Genomic DNA, 22,402 nt, shown 5'->3' on the forward strand with positions numbered 1-22,402 from the left:
GCGCAACAATAATATAAAAGTATATAATAATGGGTATCATTTTAATCGTATTGACCCTCAGAATAAAGAACACACGTCATTTTTGCCTGCACCATATTATTTCTGCACCTTTGAAATAAAGAAGCTGTTTTGACTTCTAGACCGGTGAGTGACGCCCATCTTCTTTCTTACCTGCAGTTTGACAGTACACTGCCATACATATGTACTGCACTGTACTGTGCAACAATGTATTCAAGTCCTCTAGGGACTTTCCTTTCTCAGTTGTCAAATAAAAAAATCAAAACTCCTTAAAAAAAAAAAAAAAAAAAAAAAAAGGTTTTTCTATTTTTTTTTTTTTTTTTTAAGGTATCACTGTTTTTGTACTGATCCACAAATAAAGATATCACGTGAGTTTTACCCCACGGTAATTGGCATAGAAATTAAGTTACTCAAAACTTTAGGAATTAAGGGTGTTTATTTATTTTATTAAACCTTTTTTGCTTTGTATTATATTCTATGGTAAAATGAAGGGTGTCGTTAAAAAGTACAATTAGTTTCACAAAAAAGAAACAAAAAAATAAATAAATACAAGCCCTAATGGGGATCGTTTAATGAAGAAAAAAAAAAAAAAGTGATTCTTTGGAAAGGATGAAAAAATGGCAATGAACAAAACCAACATAGTGTGGCCATTAAAGGGGTACTCCACCCCTAGAAATCCAAAGGATAGGGGATAAGATGTCTGATCGCGGGGGTCCCGCTGTGTTTGTTTAGAGCGTTGGGTGCAGCGCAAGACGGTCATGCCTGCTTGTGACGTCACGGTTACGCCCCCTCAATGCAAGTCTATAGGAGGGGGGTGACGCCCCCTAAAATAGACATACATTGAGGGGGCGTGGCCGTGACGTCACAAGCGGGGCGTGACCGAGACGTCACGAGCCGCATCGCCAGTCATCTGCATGGAGTGAAGTTCATTTCGTCTTATCCCCTATCCGTTGGATAGGGGATAAGATGTCTAGGGGCGGAGTACCCCTTTAAGGGGTGTCAATTATTTTGACCACAACTGTAGGTTTAGCTTTAGCTCTGATACTCTGATGGTCTCCTGCTAGTCAATGTTTACATGACAGTGATACCGTATCCTATTTATTAGTGCCATGTATGTGGCATGTGCATGTATCCTAGTGGTTTGTGTGCAGCATATATTCTATACATATGAGTGGAAAGCAGCTTTACTCCATCATTTAAATTTCATATACGCAGCATGTGTCCTATGTACAATTGGTAAGTGTGGGCCATTTTTCTATGTGTGAGTGGAACATGTATCATATGAGCAATGGAAGAGCAGCTTTTGTTCAGTATGTTCCAATGTGTGTGGCTTAGATGCATCATGTATGTCTATGCATGTATATATTATATTCATATTTATCTAGCTTTGTTGCCATCAAAGGCTTAGGGCCCAGATACACTTCTTGCACAGTGGCCTTTTGCTGTCAGTCTCCTCCACAGATAAGTGGAAGCCTGAATGAAAAGTCTAGTCTGCCACACATGTATATATTCTTTAGGAAAATGATGATACAACACATTATCAAACACAGCTCAAGCTTCATCCAAACACATGCTATACATTTGTTTACTAGGAAAAGGAAAAATATACTGGACAAAAATTTATTATGATAACGCAGTATTTCTTACTTCATCAAATGTAAATTCATCCAAATTCACTTCTTCAAAGTCATCTTCTAATTCTTCTCTATCAATACCAGCAAAAGCTGCAGCTAACTTTTTTCGTAAGAAGAATCCTTTCCAAGCTGCCTGTTAAAAAAATACAAAAACACAAAAAAAACATCAGATGCCATAGAAAAGACATAGATCATCTCAGAATACAGATTCTCAATGTTATCCCATTAGGAAGATAAAACATCTCTGAGCTTTGTTTAATAGCTCAATGATCTGTTTTTTGAACTTTATGTGACATCTAAAACTACAAGACAAATTAAATGCCTGCATGTGTCTGAAGCTAAGAATACCCAAGAGGGTCTCTTCAAGTAAGCAGAAAGGAATTCTTAAGACTCCCCTCCCTGCATGCAGCCTAGGTCAACTAATTAATAATTCGACAATTCCTTTAGGGTGTTTAAGGGCCTCGGGGAGAAGATGATACAAAGAAAAAGCAAAGTGTGTACTTGCAACCTTTAACATCTGAATTAGTGCGACTCAAACAACCTCTTGTCTAAAACTTGTAGGGTTAGAGTGTCTGGCTATTTATAGAAATGAGCCACGGGCAGATTTTGTCTATTCTTACTATGAGAACATGGTAGGCATACATTGGAAGCAGCCTTTTAATGGTTTAAAAATATACCATGAAAAAAGAAACGTGCTGCTTGTAAGTAGCATAATTGTTGTGTTCCTTAGAAAGATAAAGACATAGTATCTAAGACATATTGCTTTCAATCCATTGAGCACCAATGATCCAATGGTGCATATGCTACACAATAAAAATGTATACAAGAGGCTATCGAAGTCTGTTGCAAGGTATAAGGGCAATAGAAAGGTGATTGAAAACAGATAAAACTGGAATAGTATAAGTAGAAGCTCTTCCGAAAGAATAAAACCTGGATAATAAAAAAACCTGTCTGATAAAATGGAATATAACCACTATATATCATGATGCAAGGGAGAAAATAAGGTGGTCCGGCACTGACAAAACTAAGGCAAGAGTAGTCGGGAAGGGTATGGGAGTGGAGTGCGTTGGCGACACCAGAGCAAAGTTGACAGCGGTGGTGCAAAGTCCAATGAGAAAAATGTGCAGTAACAATAAAGAAGACAAGACTGCACTCACCATTCAGCTTTATTTAGATGTTTCAGGTATGACAAGCAGGTGCAGTGGTGGAGGCGGGGGACGTAACCGGGACAGACTGTTTCACGCTCTCACAGCACATCTTCCAGCCGATATGCGACTTCCACACAAAGCGTGGCGTCATATGTAGGCGTCACGGTGAACGGCGTCATAGTCACATGTCAAAACAAAGTGAACATGTGATCAAAACAAAAAAAAAAAACACATAATATGGGGTCATATGACCCTAACTAAAAAACACAGACAACGGAAGGCTGGCTGATGTTGCTCAGGTACATAACATTGTTTTTTTATTTTTATTTTTTATATATGTCTCTATGGTAAACTCAAAGATTTTCTGCACAGCAACAATAAAGAGTCAGAAAAATGGTGGCAGTTCGATTTGATCGTTGAGTCCCATAATTCCTGCCGCTTCATGTTTCATAATCCAGTATGCTTCTTTGCGTAATAGAGTAATGTGTCTATCTCCACCTTCTGGGAGCGACTTAACCCTTTCTATGCCGGCAAATTTTAGGACTCTAGGATCACCTGTGTGTGCTTCTTTTACATGGTCGACCAGTCTAGGAGCACCTACCCCTTTCCTGATAGATCTAATGTGCTCACGAAAACGGACATGGAGGGGTCGAATAGTTTTACCCACATAAAAGAAGCCGCAGGGGCACAAGGTGACATATACGAGGTAGGTGGTACAGCAGGTAATCAAATCCCTAACATTGTGACAATAACCTCCCATTGTAACCTGTTAGTGGACAGATTTTGGGGACAGAAAGAGCAAGTCCTACAAGGAAAATTGCCTTTTGGTGCAGTATTAGTCAGCCAATCGCATCCGCTAGTTGGCGCATCCTGGGTCGGAGTTCCTGTTTTTTAAGTATATTGCCTAGAGTATGGTTATTAAAGGAGAGTTTGTAGCAACTTCTGTCAAATCGGATCCTGGAATCGGACCCTGATTTGAGATAAGTTGCTACCAACTCTCCTTTAATAACCCATAGGAAAAACCATACTCTAGGCCAGTGTTTCCCAACCCAGTCCTCAAGGCACACCAACATTCCGGGTTTTTTCAGTTACTCCATTTGAATAGAACAGGGGAAAATTTTAATCCTGGACTGTTGGTGTGCCTGGAGGACTGGGTTGGGAAACACTGCTCTAGGCAATATACTTAAAAAAACAGGAACTCCGACCCAGAATGCGCCAACTAGCCGATGAGATTGGCTGACTAATACTGCACCAAAAGGCAATTTTACATGTAGGACTTGCTCTTTCTGTCCACAAAATCTGTCCTCTAACAGGTTACAATGGGAATTTACTGAAGCGGCAGGAATTTTGGGACTGAATCAAACTGGCACCATTTTTGTGACTCTTTAATGTTGCTGTGAAGAAAATATTTTAGTTTACCTTAGAGACATATATATATATATATATATATATATATATATATATATATATATATATATAAAAAACAATGTTATGTACCTGATCAACATCAGCCAGCCTTCCGTTGTCTGTGTTTTTTAGTTAGGGTCATATGACCATGTGTTTTTGTTTTGATCACATGTTCACTTTATTTTTTGACATGTGACTATGACGCCGCTCACCCTGTTCCCTATTTATGACGCCACGCTTTGTGCGGAAGTCGCATGCTGGCTGGAAGAAGCGCTGTGAGAGCGTGAAACAGTCTGTCCTGGATACGTCCCCCACCTCCACCAAGGCACCTGCTTGTCATGCCTGGAGCATCTAAATAAAGCTTCGTTGAATGGTGAGTGCAGTCTTGTCTTCTTTATTGTTACTATATATCAGGAGATGAAGGAGCCTCTCTATTATACTCTAAGGAAGTTACATACACTATTGCAGTGGTCACCATAAACACACTCTCTCTTGTTTGCATAGAACTGGGGTAAACCAGTATTAAACGGTCTCTAATCCTAGGTGTAGGCACAGTCTGCTCCATAGAACATGTGGGTCCAGGCTAGTGAAGGTTTCTATTCTTTGTGGTTTCACATGGCTACATTTGTTTCTACAACGTGCCTATCTGATTGGTAAAAGTTATGAATTGTAGAATTATATGGTGCCACTCAGATGTACAGTAAATACCCTGAAGGCAAAAGCCCACCAGAGCTAGAACTGCTCTTATATAAGGGTTCTTCACTATGGTTTATAGATGAGAGTCCATTATTTCTGTTTTTTATGGATCTTCCAGATGGCTTACTTAGTATGTTGATCCATAGTATTTTTTTCTGCACCGTGTCAATTTTATGGTTCCACATGTGTAGATGCTGATGGGGAGATGGTGTAACCTCTCACTGAATGGCTAGAACCCACCACTGATGAACTTACTGTGGTAGGAGCAGTAAAAAGTAGTGTAAAGCTACTGCAGTATTGTATGTAAGTTTTTAGCTTTTTTAAGTATAAGTCGTTTTTTTTAGTTCCCATTCCTTCGGAAGCCACTTTTGCTATTTTTTCACCAAAAACTGCATAGAAAAACAGCAGCATAACTTTTCTCCAAATTATTGTATATAAATCTACCTATTAAGTTTAAGTATATCATACTCAGGCCAGATAAGTGATCTCCATCCATCATGTTTATACAATAAAAGGAGGTTGGTATAATTTTACCTGTATTACCGTGGCAGCCTGTTCTCTGACCTTAAAGGTCTTAGGATTTGCACATTTCTTATGTAAAGACTTTTTTCTGCTGTAGTAGTAACGCCATGCTGACTGTATAAGAGAAGCGGCCTCATGAAGCTTGGTATAATAATGAATATCTCTCCGTACTATATACCCTCTCCACTGAGACTGGATAAGAACTGCGGCAGAGCTGGTAGTAAAAATAAAAGTCACAAATATCAATATGAATTCATTCGGTATGTACATTTATATAGAATTATAGATTTGTTTGCTTTTTTGTTAGCTAAAATTGAAAATAAATTGATAACCGTTATTGCCTTTTTTCTACCAAAAAGACCTACCAAAAAGATTACGACATTCTGCTGATTCCTAAAAGGGTTGTAACTACTGGACAACTCCTTCCAGAATGCAGCCTCACCAGTGACGACAAAGGGGGAGGTTAATCAAAACCTGTCCAGAGGAAAACTTGCTGAGTTGCCGATAGGAACCAATCAGATCACTTCTTTCATGTTTAAAAAGGCCTCTGAAAAATGAAAGAAGCGATTTGATTGGTTCCTATGGGCAACTCAGCAACTTTTCCTCTGGACAGGTTTTGATACATCTCCCCCAAACTGTCCAGCACTGGTCCAGGTGCCTAAACCTCCAGCCTCAATATGAAGCTGCACGGGCCTGGTCAGCAACTGCAGTAATATGAAATGTATTATTTAGTACGAAATGTATTACGGTACATGGCACACATTCAAATAAATAGGATACTATGTAATACATGGTCACACCATGTCCTTTAAACTCATAAGGGGTCCTGAGTGGATGACCCCTTCTGTGACATTGACATTGCTAGGTGTATTGTTTAGTTAAAGGGGTTATGCAGCTTTAAAAAAAAAAAAAAAAAAAAAAAAAAAGTACTACCCCTATCCACAAAATAGGGGATAAGTGTCCGACCTCTGGGACTAACCCTATCACTGCAATCTCCAGCATTGAGCCCAACTCTCACTGTTATTAGCATGTCCTGGAAGCTTTCAAACATCTCCAATAATTATTGTTGACATGTAACACAATGGCCCTCATTTACTATTGCAAACCCGACATGTTTTGTTGGGTTGTGCACCAGATTCGGGCGCAGTGCGCCAGAAATTCTGTCTGCGCCAGAAGTGAAAAAACCCGACTAACTCTCCATTTTACTAATACAACCCAAAAAGGGGCGTGGCCGCCAGGAAAATGGGGCGTGGTCTCCAAAAAGGGGCGTATTCCCTTCATTTTCACAAAAACCCAACATATTTACTAAGGTTTCCACATAAAATGTGGTGGATTTCAGCTGAGGAAAACCTCACAGATCAGAGAATGTGTAAAAAAAAAAAGCAAAATGTAGGGAAAAGTGGAAAATGTAGGGAAACCTTAGTAAATACTGAGGAAAAAAAAATGTAGGGAACAAAGAAACCTACACTCCACTCTTAGTAAATCAGGGCCAATGTTGTATTACTTCTTCCACAAGTGATAAGAATTGGAGGGAAATCATTTCTAGTTTTTCATATACATTTTTAAATTGTCCTCTCATTATTCTTTTAATTTTCAATTTTTTTTTTTATTTTTTACAGTTGTTGGACATAACATGACAAAAAAAATGATGACCTTATAAAATATATCCAATGTGGTTATATGCAGTATGTGTATCACTTTTATGAAGGTCTGGATTCATGCCCCTTTTCCTAAAATTACATTAAAGGGGTTATCCAGGAAAAAACTTTTTTTTATATATCAACTGGCTCCAGAAAGTTAAACAGATTTATAAATTACTTCTATAAAAAAATCTTATTCCTTTCCGTACTTATGAGCTGCTGAATTTGAGTTGTTCTTTTCTGTCTACGTGCTCTCTGATGACACCTGTCTCGGGAACCGCCCAGTTTAGAAGCAAATCCTTATATGTTGAAAGGATTAAGATTTTTTAATAGAAGTAATTTACAAATCTGTTTAACTTTCTGGAGCCAGTTGATATAACAAAAAATAAATAAATTTTTTTTTTCTGGAATACCCCTTTAAGTGAAAAAAATCTATTTATTTGGTTAAACTATACTTAAAGGGGTACTCCACTGCTCAGCCTTTGGAACGCTGGAGCCTGTGTCGGGAGCTCGTGACGCCATGGCCCCACCCCCTAATGACATCACACCCTGCCCCCTCAATGCAAGTCTATGGGAGGGGGCGTGCCAGCCGTAGACTTGCATTGAGGGGGTGGGGTGTGACATCATGAGGGGGCAGGGCTATGACATCACACGCTCCCGGCTGGCTCCAGCATTCGGAACAGTTTGTTCCAAACGCTGAGCAGCGGAGCACCCCTTTAAAATGCGCATTGTTATCTGATGATGGAAATTATGAAGAAGTGTTGAAAGCTATCTTGGATATACATTTTATAGCATTATGAGTATCTGGTGGAGAGCTTCAAGGTTATATAGCAGTTGAGAGGTAGAAGATTTAACAATGAACAGTGAGCTACTTACACTTCTCTAGAATGCCCTTTAATGTCTTTCCTTGTAGAAGTCACTGACAGCTTAGACTGATATTTCATGCTTCCTCTATTGTTTGCTCGATCACTTTGTTCGGCATTTACAAAAGATTGCTCAAGTAAAGACTTAGCGTGTTGAATGGTGATCTGCTTTGTGTCTTCACATTGATCTTCATGAGGGCCAAGGATAATGTGACTACTATGCTGACTATTGTCAAGGTGTAGCTGATTCTCTGGATCTTCTCTTTCAGCAACATCTGTGTCACCATACTCATGTGCATATCTGTATACATTACTGAGTTGTAAGATTTCTTTTAGTGAGTTACAGTACATATCAAGTTTTTCTAACGATGGGGATTGCCTAGTGAAAAAGGAGGCAACAATATTCATAATGAATCAATGATCACTAAGAAATTCTTCTTTAAAAGTCTAAAATGTTACTACATACCTCTCCTCATCAATTACATGCCAGAGTTTATGGATATTGGATATTTGGTGTTGACAAAATGCCATGAAGCTTCCTGGTGGTGACTTGTGGAACGGTGTATCTTCAGACGTTATTTCCTCATCATTCAGACATCTCAATGCAGGTAAAGTTTTTTGTAAAGTAAATCTAAAATATATAAGAGATGTCAACTTTTAAAGGGGTATTCATACTTTTAAAGGGGTATTCCAGGAAAAAACTTTATTTATATATATATATATCTCAACTGGCTCCAGAAAGTTAAACAGATTTGTAAATTATTTCTATTAAAAAAATCTTAATCCTTTCAATAATTATCAGCTGCTGAAGTTGAGTTGTTCTTTTCTGTCTGGCAACAGTGCTCTCTGCTGACATCTCTGCTTGTCTCGGGAACTGCACAGAGTAGAAGAGGTTTGCTATGAAGATTTGCTACAAAACTGGACAGTTCCCGAGACAGGTGTCATCAGAGAGCACTTAGACAGAAAAGAACAACTCAACTTCAGAAGCTCATAAGTACGGAAAGGATGAAGATTTTTTTATAGAAGTAATTTACAAATCTGTTTAACTTTCTGGAGCCAGTTGATATATAAAAAAAAGTTTTTTTTTCTGGATAACCCCTTTAAAACTATGTTAAACTTATTTAGTAAAGGGATACTGTCCTTTATTTAATCTTTTGACATGTAACACAGACATGTTAAAAGTTTACATCAGTGCTGAGACCCCTCTGATCTCTAGACATAGACTTATAATGGAGCTCGTCTCCTGAAATAAGAAGGACTGAGTGTAAAGCAAGGGAAAAGAGCTACCATGAACTCCAGCCACCTCTATGTAGAGATCAGAAGAGGCCTCAGTACTGATCTAAACTTCTGGACAGATCTGCATCACATGTAAATTTTTTTTATGAATGACAGGAACACTTCAATACCTTATTTAGCAATTAAATTAAGTTGACCTTAAAAAAATACAGAAAAACCACAAGACTTGTCTGATAACATGAAGACCTATCAGTTTGGTTTACTATGCCTCAGTTTTAGTTGATATATTTTCCTCTTGTTGCTTTAATACTTATCTGTTGTTGGTAGATTATGGCAGACATAGCCACCACCACTGTTTTGCGACACTTTTCATTGTCACCTACAATTTACTATGATAATCATTGCTTTGCACCATATCATTTATTATCAATAAACCCTTTATATATATATATATTTTTGCAGTTCAGCAGTTTCTGAAATGATTGTATGTTTTAAAAGGTTTCTGCACTCTACTCTGTGCAGTATGACAGTACAAGCCACATACACAACATCTGTAGACAGCTTTAAAGGGGTACTCCTCTGGCCAGCGTTCAGAACATTTAGTTCCGAACACTGTGCGCACGCTGCGGGGATCGTCCACGCCCCCTCGTGATCTCACGCCCTGCCCCCTCAATGCCACGCCCCCTCCCATAGACTTGTATTGAGGGAACGGGCATGACATCACGAGGGGGCGTGGCCAACCCCGTAGCGCACAGCGATCAGAACTTAATGTTCTCAATGCTGGCCAGTGGTGTCCCCCTTTAATCTTACAGCTTTTATAACGCATGGAGCAAATAAGCTAAAAACCAACAGTCCCTCATTTGTTTTTTTGCGGTGTTTAAATTTTAAAGCGTACCTGTCATATCACAGAAAAACATTATTCTGATATATGTTACTCACTAGGTCATGCAGATGCTTTACATGTATTTTTTATACGCCTAAATTTTGTATTTGCCTCACAAATCTCTCCGTTCTGCTGTTCACTTATATTCTGATATGCACTGCTCACCCTCTCTCTGTTTTCAAACAGGAGTCTGATAGACAGGACAGGAGTGAGCACAGAGGAGTGCTAGTCCCACCCTCACTTACAGGACTTTGTACCAGCCTATGCTTTAGCTGGGACAAAGATGATGCTGCAATCAGACAGAATTATGTTCTGGATAGTATGGGGACCCCTAGTGGTCTTTGTTATAAGCCTTGATTTCTATAAAAAGGAGATGCATTTTTTTTTTATGAATTACACTAGAAAGGATAATGTTTGGCCAAGATGTACAACATATAAAACGTGTTTGATTCTAACAGTGCCCATTTAAGCAAGGAACATGCACAGGCTATCAATATAGTATGACTAGTCAAAGGCTACATTCAAATAACGATTTTGCCATACTCTTTTTTTTATCAGTGTTTTGTTTCGGAAAAATGTATCCCTCAAAAACTGACAATACTGTGTGCTCAATATGTTTCCATTGACTACAATGTTATAAAAACATTATCCGTTTTTATAAAGGACGCAAAACCCTTTGTAAACAGAAAAAACAGGACACAACAGGACACAAAACCAAAGACTACAGCAAAAAAACGCACAAACTGTACCATTACAAAAACTTGCACAACCGTATACATCTTATTGTGTGTGTTTTTGTATGGGCGATCAATGTATACAGTTTGCTATACAGTTGTATACGGCATTAAAATACAAAGCGGTATACAGGAACCGTATAGCAAAATAGTGATGTGAATGCACCCTTATCACAACTGGGATCAGCTGTGCAGGATTTTTTGTTTGTAAAATGATCAGATTCATTGTAAATATAATGTAAAAAAATATGTAGATCAGAGCAAGACAAAAAAAAATGGAGCGACTCACCCAGGACCAGCAGGAACTTGAACAAAATGCTTTATTCATGAAGCAGGATATGTAACAGGGTAGCACACGGGAAGGCTAGGATGGTAAGTGGGGGAGCAGCAGACGTCTCCGGGCCACGGTCCGTATTGCGCACCTGTGCGCTTCGTCAGGCCCCTAGGGCGTCTGTCGTCAGTTCCTGCTTTATACAATCAAGTTACCATAGTGATAAAAACAACATGTGCACACCAGGTGAGTTAAAAACAGGTACAAAATCATGATTCTCATCTCCTCTGCGAAACAGTGTAAACCTAATCTGAAGAAAATGCTTATACAAGGACACTTAATTCATTTTTATCATTTAGTCCGATGGGGCCGGTGGCCTCCAATCGGATGATCCATCGTGCCTCTTTAACAAGTAATGTCTCGTCCTTGTTTTTCCCTTTAGAACTGTATTCAACTCGTTCTAAAGCAGAAAATTTTAATTTCTTAGGATCTGAATTGTGTTTTTCTTGCATGTGGGTAATGAGACGTGGTGCCCCCTTTCCTGTCCACAATGAGCGGACATGTTCGTGAATGCGGTGGAAAAGCGGCTTTAGTTTTACCAACATAGAAATGTCCGCATTCACAAATAAGGCAGTATATTACATGTTTAGATCTGCATGTAACAGGCTGTCTGATTTGATCATCATGACCGCCTAAATGTAGATGTTTGCCTTTAATGCACATGTCACAAAAGGAACAGGTACCACAACGGTGCATTCCAATGGGGCGAGTATCTGTTAGCCATGTTTTTTTCTGGGAGATTTTTTGTCGTTTATTTTTCAAGAAATCACCTATTGTTTTATTGCGTTTGTATGAGATTAATGGTTTTTCTATTGTGAAATCTGTTAAGTCGGGATCTTTTTGTAGCAGGAACCAATTATTATTTATTATTTTATTAATGGTATCGTTCATAGGAGTGTTAGTAAAAGGAAAACAAAATCTATTTCTATTTTTATTAGCTTTATGTTTAGAGGAATACAGAAGAGTTTCACATTTTCAACACAAAAATCAATGGTTCAAACAGCTGTTTGGAACAGTGATGGGGACTTCGGTCTCTTGTCTATATGCCAACATCTATTTAGCCATGTTCGAACAATATTACATTTTTTCTCCCCTCAATCCATTCATTAAACATATCAAACTCATGCTCCGGTACGTGGACGATATATTCCTGGTTTGGGACGCCTCCGAGGCTCTCTTCCAGGAATTCGTCTCATATCTAAATGACATCAATGAAATGAATATGGCATTCACCTACGTCTTTGGAGGACCCCATTTAGATTTTTTAGATGTGTCCATTGCTGTGGTCAATGGCCACATTATTACATCTGGCTTCAGGAAACCCTCCTCTCGTAATGCTCTCCTCCATTATCAATCCTCTCATCCAAATAAGGTAAAGGATAGCATACCATTTAGCCAAATGGCTCGACTAAAATGTATTAACAACTACCCTGAAATATGTGAGACCCAGCTTGTAGATCTAGGTACCAGATTTCTTGAACGTGGGTACCCAGCAGAAATAATCAACAAAGCTAAACAAAAGATAGACAGTACTCAACGTGAAACTCTTCTGTATTCCTCTAAGCATAAAGCTATTAAAAATAGAAATAGATTTTGTTTTCCTTTTACTAACACTCCTATGAATGATACCATTAATAAAATAATAAATAATAATTGGTTCCTGCTACAAAAAGATCCCGACTTAACAGATTTCACAATAGAAAAACCATTAATCTCATACAAACGCAATAAAACAATAGGTGATTTCTTGAAAAATAAACGACAAAAAATCTCCCAGAAAAAAACATGGCTAACAGATACTCGCCCCATTGGAATGCACCGTTGTGGTACCTGTTCCTTTTGTGACATGTGCATTAAAGGCAAACATCTACATTTAAGCAGTCATAACATTCAAATCAGACAGCCTGTTACATGCAGATCTAAACATGTAATATACTGCCTTATTTGTGAATGCGGACATTTCTATGTTGGTAAAACTAAAGCCGCTTTTCCACCGCATTCGCAAACATGTCCGCTCATTGCGGACAGGAAAGGGGGCACCACGTCTCATTACCCACATGCAAAAAAAACACAATTCAGATCCTAAGAAATTAAAATTTTCTGCTTTAGAACGAGTTGAATACAGTTATAAAGGGAAAAACAAGGACGAGACATTACTCGTTAAAGAGGCACGATGGATCATCCGATTGGAGGCCACCGGCCCGATCGGACTAAATGATAAAAATGAATTAAGTGTCCTTGTATAAGCATTTTCTTCAGATTAGGTTTACACTGTTTCGCAGAGGAGATGAGAATCATGATTTTGTACCTGTTTTTAACTCACCTGGTGTGCACATGTTGTTTTTGTTTATATCACCATGGTAACTTGATTGTATAAAGCAGGAACTGACGACAGACGCCCTAGGGGCCTGACGAAGCGCACAGGTGCGCGATACGGACCGTGGCCAGGAGACGTCTGCTGCTCCCCCACTTACCATCCTAGCCTTCCCGTGTGCTACCCTGTTACATATCCTGCTTCATGAATAATGCATTTTGTTCAAGTTCCTGCTGATCCTGGGTGAGTCGCTCCATTTTCTTCTATCTTGCTCTGATCTACATATTGACTGCCTTTGCTACATGTGAGCACCACCCGCTCATAGCATAATTACCTCCTTGAAGCTGCATTCAACATAGTGGTTCTAAGCACTTGCCTTTGTGCATACCCTTCTTTCTGCCATTTCTGCACCAGTGCCAGGTAACTTTCATTTTACACTGAATGTAATGTTAAAAAATAATTTAATTATATCAGATTCCCCTTTAAAAAAGATGCTGATGAGTGAAGCCAATGTATCTACAGAGAAAAATACTGTAAAAGCCAGTGTTGAGTAGTTAGAAATAAAATAGGTGCCAAATCAAGTTGATAAATGTGTTAAAAAATATATCTGGGAGTTAGAGGATCTCAACAGTAGTTTTTTCCAGCTGTTTCTCACATGTTGCATGCCTGAGTCAATATTTCATTTAGTGAAAACTTCCTAGTGAATATTAAGGCACTTAAGAGTCTGCATTAATCATGGCTGCAGTGAAACATGTTCCCCTAGGAGCGCAAGAACTGATCCTTGGGTTTCATTTGTAAAACACAACCTCTTAGTTCTTGGGTTTGATGGTGTTATCGCTGGCTGCACATGAAAGTAGGCAGTCGATCGGAAAATTTTACAGTTAATTCCTTAGCAGGTACCAAGGGGTTATGTAAAGTTCATTAGTATGCGCTGTGTGAATAAAGTCAAAGCTGAACTCAACAACTTCATATTTTTAATATCCCATTAGTCAAAAGTGTCTGAGGCAAATAATCCCATGTCCAAGTAATAAAATACGAGGATGTGGAATTAATCCATCCATGTCAACAACTGACAAAACATTAATATATAGCTGAATTATTGTAGACAAACCCATAAAACACACACATAAAGAATATTATAGTGTATTAGATAAAATGTCATTTTTATCCCCAGTATAATGAAGGGAACTTTAAGAAGATTGTATGCAGGCAACAGTGAACTAACAGTGGACTGGGGATGTTTGCTTCTAATGTAAAAGCTATAGCTGAGCCTATCACCTAACCGCCATCATGTCCGGTCATAAAAGCTATACCAGCACCTCCTACCTAACCACCAATGACTACATGTCCGGTCATTAAAAGCTATACCAGCATCCACTCCCTAACCACCACTGACTTCATGTGCGATCATGAAAAGCTATATCACCATCCACTACCTAACCACCAATGACTTCATGTGCGGTCATGATAAGCTATACCTGCACCCACTACCTAACACCAATGACTTCATGTGCGGTCATTAAAAGCTATACCAGCACCCACTATCTAACCACAAATGATTTCATGTGTGGTCATAAAAAGCTATACCAGCATCTACTATCTAACCGCCAATGACTTCATATGTGGTCATAAAAAGCTATACCTGTACCCACTACCTAACCACCAATGACTTCATGTGTGGTCCATGAAAAGCTATACGTGTACTCGCTACCTAACCACCAATTACTTCATGTGCGGTCATGAAAGGCTATACCAGCATCCACTACCTAACCACCAATGACTTCATGTGTGGTCATGAAAAGCTATACCAGCATCCACTACCTAACCAGCAATGACTTCATGTGCGGTCATGAAAAGCTATACCAGCATCCACTACCTAACCACCAAGGACTTCATGTGCGGTCATGAAACGCTTTACCTGCATCCACTACCTAACCACCAATGATTTCATGTGCGGTCATGAAAAGCTATACCAGCATCCACTACCTAATCACCAATGACTTCATGTGCGGTCATGCAAAGCTATATCACCATCCACTACCTAACCATCAATTACTTCATGTGCGGTCATGATAAGCTATACCTGCACCCACTACCTAACCACCAATGAATTCATGTGCGGTCATGAAAAGCTAAACCAGCATCCACTATCTAACCACAAATGACTTCATGTGCGGTCATGAAAAGCTATACCAGCATCCACTACCTAACCACCAATGATTTCATGTGCGGTCAGGAAAAGCTATACCAGCATCTACTACCTAACCACAAATGACTTCATGTGCGGTCATGAAAAGCTATACCAACATCCACTACCTAATCACCAATGACTTCATGTGTGGTCATGAAAAGCAATACCAGAACCAACTACCTAACCGCCAATGATTTCATGTGCGGTCATGAAAAGCAATACCTGCATCCACTGCCTAACCACCAAGGACTTCATGTGCAGTAATGAAACGCTATACCTGCATCCACTACCTAACCACCAATGACTTCATGTGCAGTCATGAAACGCTATACCTGCATCCACTACCTAACCACCAATGACTTCATGTGCGGTCATGAAAAGCTATATAAGCACCAACTACCTAACCGCCAATGATTTCATGTGCGGTCATGAAAAGCAATACCAGCATCCACTACCTAATCACCAATTACTTCATGTATGGTCATGAATAGCAAAACCAGAACCCACTACCTAACCACAAATGACTTCATGTGAGGTCATGAAAAGCTATACCAGCATCCACTATCTAACCACCAATGACTTCATGTGCGGTCATGAAAAGCAATACCAGCATCCACTACCTAACCACAAATGACTTCATGTGCGGTCATAAAAAGCTATACCAGCATCTACTATCTAACCGCCAATGACTTCATGTGTGGTCATGAAAAGCTATACCAGAACCCACTACCTAACCAGCAATTACTTCATGTACGGTCATGAAAAGCTCTACCAGCATCCACTACCTAACCCCCAATGACTTCATGTACGGTCATGAAAAGCTATACCAGCATCCACTACCTAACCACCAATGATTTCATGTGCGGTCATGAAAAGCTATACCAACATCCACTACCTAATCACCAATGACTTCATGTGTGGTCATGAAAAGCAATACCAGAACCAACTACCTAACCACCAATGATTTCATGTGCGGTCATGAAAAGCAATACCTGCATCCACTACCTTACCACCAAGGACTTCATGTGCAGTCATGAAATGCTATACCTGCATCCACTACCTAACCACCAATGACTTCATGTGCGGTCATGAAATGCTATACCTGCATCCACTACCTAACCACCAATGATTTCATGTGCGGTCATGAAAAGCAATACCAGCATCCACTACCTAATCACCAATGACTTCATGTGTGGTCATGAATAGCAAAACCAGAACCCACTACCTAACCACAAATGATTTCATGTGCGGTCATGAAAAGCTATACCAGCATCCACTATCTAACCACCAATGACTTCATGTGCGGTCATGAAAAGCAATACCAGCATCCACTACCTAACCACAAATGACTTCATGTGCGGTCATAAAAAGCTATACCAGCATCCACTACCTAACCCCCAATGACTTCATGTGTGGTCATGAAAAGCTATACAAGAACCCACTACCTAACCTCCAATGACTTCATGTGCGGTCATGAAAAGCTATACAAGAACCCACTACCTAACCTCCAATGACTTCATGTACGGTCATGAAAAGCTATACCAGAACCCACTACCTAACCGCCAATGACTTCATGTGCGGTCATGCAAAGCAATACCAGCATCCACTACCTAACCACCAATGACTTCATATGTGGTCATGAAAAGCTATACCAACATCCACTACCTAACAAAAGTGGCAAATTCGATCAACCTTGCCATACAAGAATCCAATGTAGTCAAGCACATTTTGGACACACATTTGTCTGCCGTCGACCAACACAAACATTTTTATCAATTTACAGCTAACAGTAAAGGTTTATTTTAAAGGAAGACTAAACCTAGATATACATTTTAAAAGTAAAGAGATTATACAGTTTCCAACACTGTTTTTTTTTTATTCAGAGCAAGGTCTTGTTACCAGTGGGGTACCTCAGTGATCTGTACTGGGACCAATATTCATTAGTGATATCGCAAAAGGTCTTGATTGTAAGGTGTGTCTTTTTACTGATGACACAAAGATATGTAACAGGGTTGATGTTCCTGGAGGGATCAGCCAAATGGAAAAGGATTTAGGAAAACTAGAAGAATGGTCAGAACTCTGGCAACTGAAATGTAATGTGGATAAGTTCAAGATAATGCACCTGGGGTGTAAAAACCCTCGGGCAGAATATAGATTATTTGACACAGTCCTGACCTCAGTATCTGAGGAAAGGGATTTAGGAATAATTATTTCAGAAGACTTAAAGGTAGGAAGACAATGTAATAGAGCAGCAGGAAACGCTAGCAGAATGCTTGGATGTATAGGGAGAGGTATAAGCAGTAGAAAGAGAGAAGTGCTCATGCCGCTGTACAGAACACTGGTGAGACCTCACTTGGAGTATTGTGTGCAGTACTGGAGGCCATATCTCCAGAAGGATATAGATACTCTAGAGTTCAGAGAAGAGCTACTAAACTAGTACATGGATTGCAGGATAAAACCTACCAGGAAAGGTTAAAGGACCTTAACATGTATAGCTTGGAAGAAAGGAGAGACAGAGGGGATATGATAGAGACGTTTAAATACATAAAGGGAATCAACACGGTAAAGGACGAGAGCATATTTAAAAGAAGAAAAACTACCACAAGAGGACATAGGTTTAAATTAGAGGGGCAAAGGTTTATGCAGTAATATCAGGAAGTATTACTTTACTGAGAGAGTAGTGGATGCATGGAATAGCCTTCCTGCAGAAGTGGTCGCTGCAAATACAGTGAAGGAGTTTAAGCATGCATGGGATAAGCATAAGGCTATCCTTCATATAAGCTAGGGCCAGGGACTATTGATAGGATTCAGATTATTGGGCAGACTAGATGGGCCAAATGGTTCTTATCTGCCGACACATTCTATGTTTCTATGTTTTTTAGACAGGTAGAAGATCCTGCAGTTTTGTACAATCCCTGCAGACAATACCGGGTTCATTTCCTGATTTTTGGCTGGGGAATACAGCTCTTCATCAATGATTGTGATCCTACAATCCCTGTGCCCTACTGCAGCCTGCTGAATCATAGACATTAAAGGGGTACTCCGGTGCTTACACATCTTATCCCCTATTCAAAGGATAGGGGATAAGATGCCTGATCGCGAGAGTCCCGCAGCTGGGGACGCCCGTGATCATGCACGCGGCACCCCGTTTGTAATCAGTCCCCGGAGCGTGTTTGCTCTGGGTCTGATTACGCTCAACCGCAGGGCCGGCGGCGTGTGACGTCACGCTCCGCCCCTCAATGCAAGCCTACGGGAGGGGGCGTGATAGCTATCACGCCCCCTCCCGTAGGCTTGCATTGAGGGGCGGAGCGTGACGTCACACGGGGGCGGAGGCGTGACTGATTACAAACGGGGTGCCGCGTGCATGATCACGGGCGGCCCCAGCTGTGGGACTCCCGCGATCAGGCATCTTATCCCCTATCCTTTGGATAGGGGATAAGATGTTTAAGCACCGGAGTACCCCTTTAAGAGGATAATGAGATGGAGGAAGAAAGGAACATGGCTGATCTCCAGACCCAAATAGAGAAAAATAATTCTTAATATACTTTCAATTTAAATTGGATTATCAGGCAAGTAGCATCAAAGGAAGAAAGAGAGAAAAGAAAAGAGAAAGTGCTGGGATACTTTCTTTAAGTGTTCCTTAACCCCAACGATCGTTTCGCTGTTAAGAAGCGGCATAACAGCGAAACGATCGTTGGGGTTCAGGTGTAGGTATGGTTTGGCACCCTTTATTGCATATTTTTGGCAGGTATCACCCTTGTATCCTACCAGCTACCGTGGCATTTACTCCTTATACTTGCATATTTTGATGTATTTGTGTCCTACCATTGTCCTATATCTTTGTATGTCCACCAGTGCCTATTCATTCTTTGTTCCAATTTTAATATCTATTTTTTATTACTAAATTGTATTAATAAAGTTGATTACTTTTCTGTTTATTGTGTGGTATGGTTCTCTTTCTGGTGTCATAATTAAAATTACATACCTTTACCTACTATATATGTAGGGTTATATATACCTTTGGTGACATTGTTACTGAAAATGTAAAGGCCTGTATTCCTCCTTAACCCTATATAAACACAGACAAGCGATTTTGCCCACAACAACCAATCACAGCTCAGCTTTCATATGTTATCGAGCTCTGGTAAAGTGAAAGCTGTGCTGTGATTAGTTGTTATGGGCAAAATCTCTCACACATTTTGATGAATCCCCCCCAATATGTTCTCCCTATCTGAGCCTGTTGTGCCTACCCCTGCTCTTGTTAATTGCCAACACTATATAAAAGTATGTATATATAGTGAAACCTTGCATTGAAATATAGTCTTCTTAAAGAAAATGGCCACTATTCATAATAAGAAATTACAGTAAATCTGGTCTTGATAAGGGGTGTATTCTCAAACAGGTGGTCTTTTGGAGAGGTTTCACTGTAAACTGATCAGTAAATCAGTAAGAACATTAAAACCACCTGCCTAATATTCTGTAGGTCCCTCTCGTGCCATACAGCTCTTTGCCATCTATGCATGAGCTCCCCAAGACCTATGGAGTACTGTAGTGGCAAGATGTTAACAAGACATTTCCAAGGGCCAAACACATGCTACAGACCCTCAAATAGTCAAGGATTTGAGGAAACCTTGAACTCTCTGCCATATTCCTCAAACCATTCATGCACTATTCTTGCAGAGTCACACTGCACATTATCCTGATAAAAGGGGTGACTGTCATTAGGACCAAGATTGCCAGGTCCAAAGTTTTCCCAGCAGAACATTGCCTCTTCAACCATTCTTTTTTTTAAAGTAAATCATGTTGTCATTTCATCCTTGTAAGTGCCGCACATAAACTTAGTTGTCCACATAATGTAAAAGGAAACCTGATTCGTCACACATGGCCACCTTTTTCGACTACTATACAGTCCAGATGAAATGCTCTTGTGCCAATTTTAGGTGCTCTTGGCAGTCTCTGGCTACACAGACCCATACACAGCAAGCTTTAATGCACCTATCCTTTATAACTAGAATCAACTTTTTAGCAATTTGTGCTAAAGGAGCTTTATTTGTCATCTGCCTGATGGGCTAACCTAGAATGCATGAATCTTTGGTTGCCCATGACCCTGTTTACTTGCTGTCATTTTGTGGATCACTTTTGGCAGGTAGTAACCACTGCATACTGGTAATGCCTCACAGGACCTGCCTTTAGAAATGTTCTGATCTAGCTGTTTGGTCCTCACTTCTCAAGAGTATAGATATAATTTCATGGTGCTATTCTTGACTGTCAGGGTATGTTCACACTGAGGAATTGGAGAGGAATTTCCACGAGTAATTTTGCTCGCTTATTCCTCCCCAATTCATTCAGCAGTGCCATACCCCATAGTATTTAGTTAACTTTCCTCTCCTCAGTTCACACTGAGGAAATTCCGCTAGCGGAATTCTTTCACAGAATTCCGTTCCGCATGAAGAATGAACATGTTCTTTCTTCATGCGGAATTCGGCTCGTAACTCCATAGTGTTAAAAAGTGTTAAAAAATTTTACAGTCTGCCACGCTTCCGCACGGAATTTGCGCAGAATTTGTGCGGATTTTGCGCATTACTGTGTGTCCTATCCTCTTTCATCTCCGCAAGGAAATCAGTGTGGAGTTTTTGAGCCGATTTTTTAAGCGAACATTCTGCTCACACCTTAACCAGTGTGAACATACCCTCACCCCGCATGATGGAGGACAAAATCACTTAAAGGGGTATTTCAAGATTTTTTTTTATTTGACTATGCTACAGGGGCTGTAACATTAGTGTAGTTCATAATATAGTGTCTGTACCTGTGTGTGACGGTTCTTCTGTGATTTTCACCCCAATATTTATTTTTAACAGCATACAAAATGACTGTTATCTCAGATTTTTCCCAGCTTGCAATGCGGCCGAGACCTGACATCACTAGTCAGCTGATGACAGGGAGCCTGTCTGCTTCAATGGGTGGAGGGATTGCTTGGTAAGAGAGAGATCAATCTGCAACTAATGCAACAGCTGTAGGCACCCTGATTGAAAACCACAGGTCTTTTGAATGGATGCAGCTCATTTATGTTTCAATGGGTGGGGTGGCTGATGTGTGGGAGGGAGGAAAATGGAATTGTGGGATTTGTAGTAAAAAAAAAAAAAGTCAAACAGGAAATACCAGTTTCCAAAAAGCTAGCCACAGTATTATGGTAATCTCATAACATAGCCATTTAGCCCCAAGACAAGCGCTGATTCTTCCTAAGCATGTCCATTACTGTCTGCCAGGTATGTACTAAAATCACCTTATGGTGGATAACCACTTTCATTTTCATGGCATTGCTCTTTATACGTCCCCACATTGAAATTCTATAAATTGCAACGTGACTTACTAAAGGACAAAAGTAGTAGCAAACAGTAAAGAGCTCAATGACGAATGCAGATACCACTGAAGAAGCCAGCATATAAGCTTCTGTACAGTTTACTCTACAAATGTTTGAAATGCAAAAGCTCTCAATTTTAAGGCACACGTGGGACTATAATTCGAATCTCCAGAAGTCAAGTACAAGCTCTGTACATTAACCACACAGGAACATTTCCCTTCAATCTACTGGAAATTGGCTGTTAAGTCAAATTATTGCTCCCTAGGGATCACAGTGAGATGAAGGGAGGAAATTACATATGGGTACATGTAAGTAACATTTATATACCCAAACTATTAAAGCAGCTTAAGAAAATAATGTAATATTGAACTTTTACTGCCAGACATCCCAATTAATCAGTATAAACATTTATACAAAGCCATTA

At 39.8% G+C, this 22,402-nt stretch overlaps 1 protein-coding gene across 4 annotated transcripts in view; it reads right to left on the reverse strand.

The window, feature by feature from the left end:
- Nucleotides 1–22,402, reverse strand: part of LRRIQ1 (leucine rich repeats and IQ motif containing 1) — a 213,004-nt gene that overhangs the window by 120,470 nt on the left and 70,132 nt on the right. For all 4 annotated transcript variants that reach the window (XR_008892716.1, XR_008892717.1, XM_056574413.1 and 1 more), the window contains 4 exons: nt 8,395–8,559; nt 7,942–8,307; nt 5,438–5,639; nt 1,666–1,785 (listed from right to left, as the gene is read on the reverse strand). Coding sequence is in view for 2 of the 4 variants with exons in the window: in XM_056574413.1 (XP_056430388.1) it covers nt 1,666–1,785; nt 5,438–5,639; nt 7,942–8,307; nt 8,395–8,559 (853 nt within the window). In the remaining 2 variants the exon portion in view is untranslated. The remainder of the gene's footprint in view (nt 1–1,665; nt 1,786–5,437; nt 5,640–7,941; nt 8,308–8,394; nt 8,560–22,402) is intronic.

This window comes from Hyla sarda, chromosome 4 (assembly GCF_029499605.1).
Source record: "Hyla sarda isolate aHylSar1 chromosome 4, aHylSar1.hap1, whole genome shotgun sequence".
Lineage (NCBI taxonomy): Eukaryota > Metazoa > Chordata > Amphibia > Anura > Hylidae > Hyla > Hyla sarda.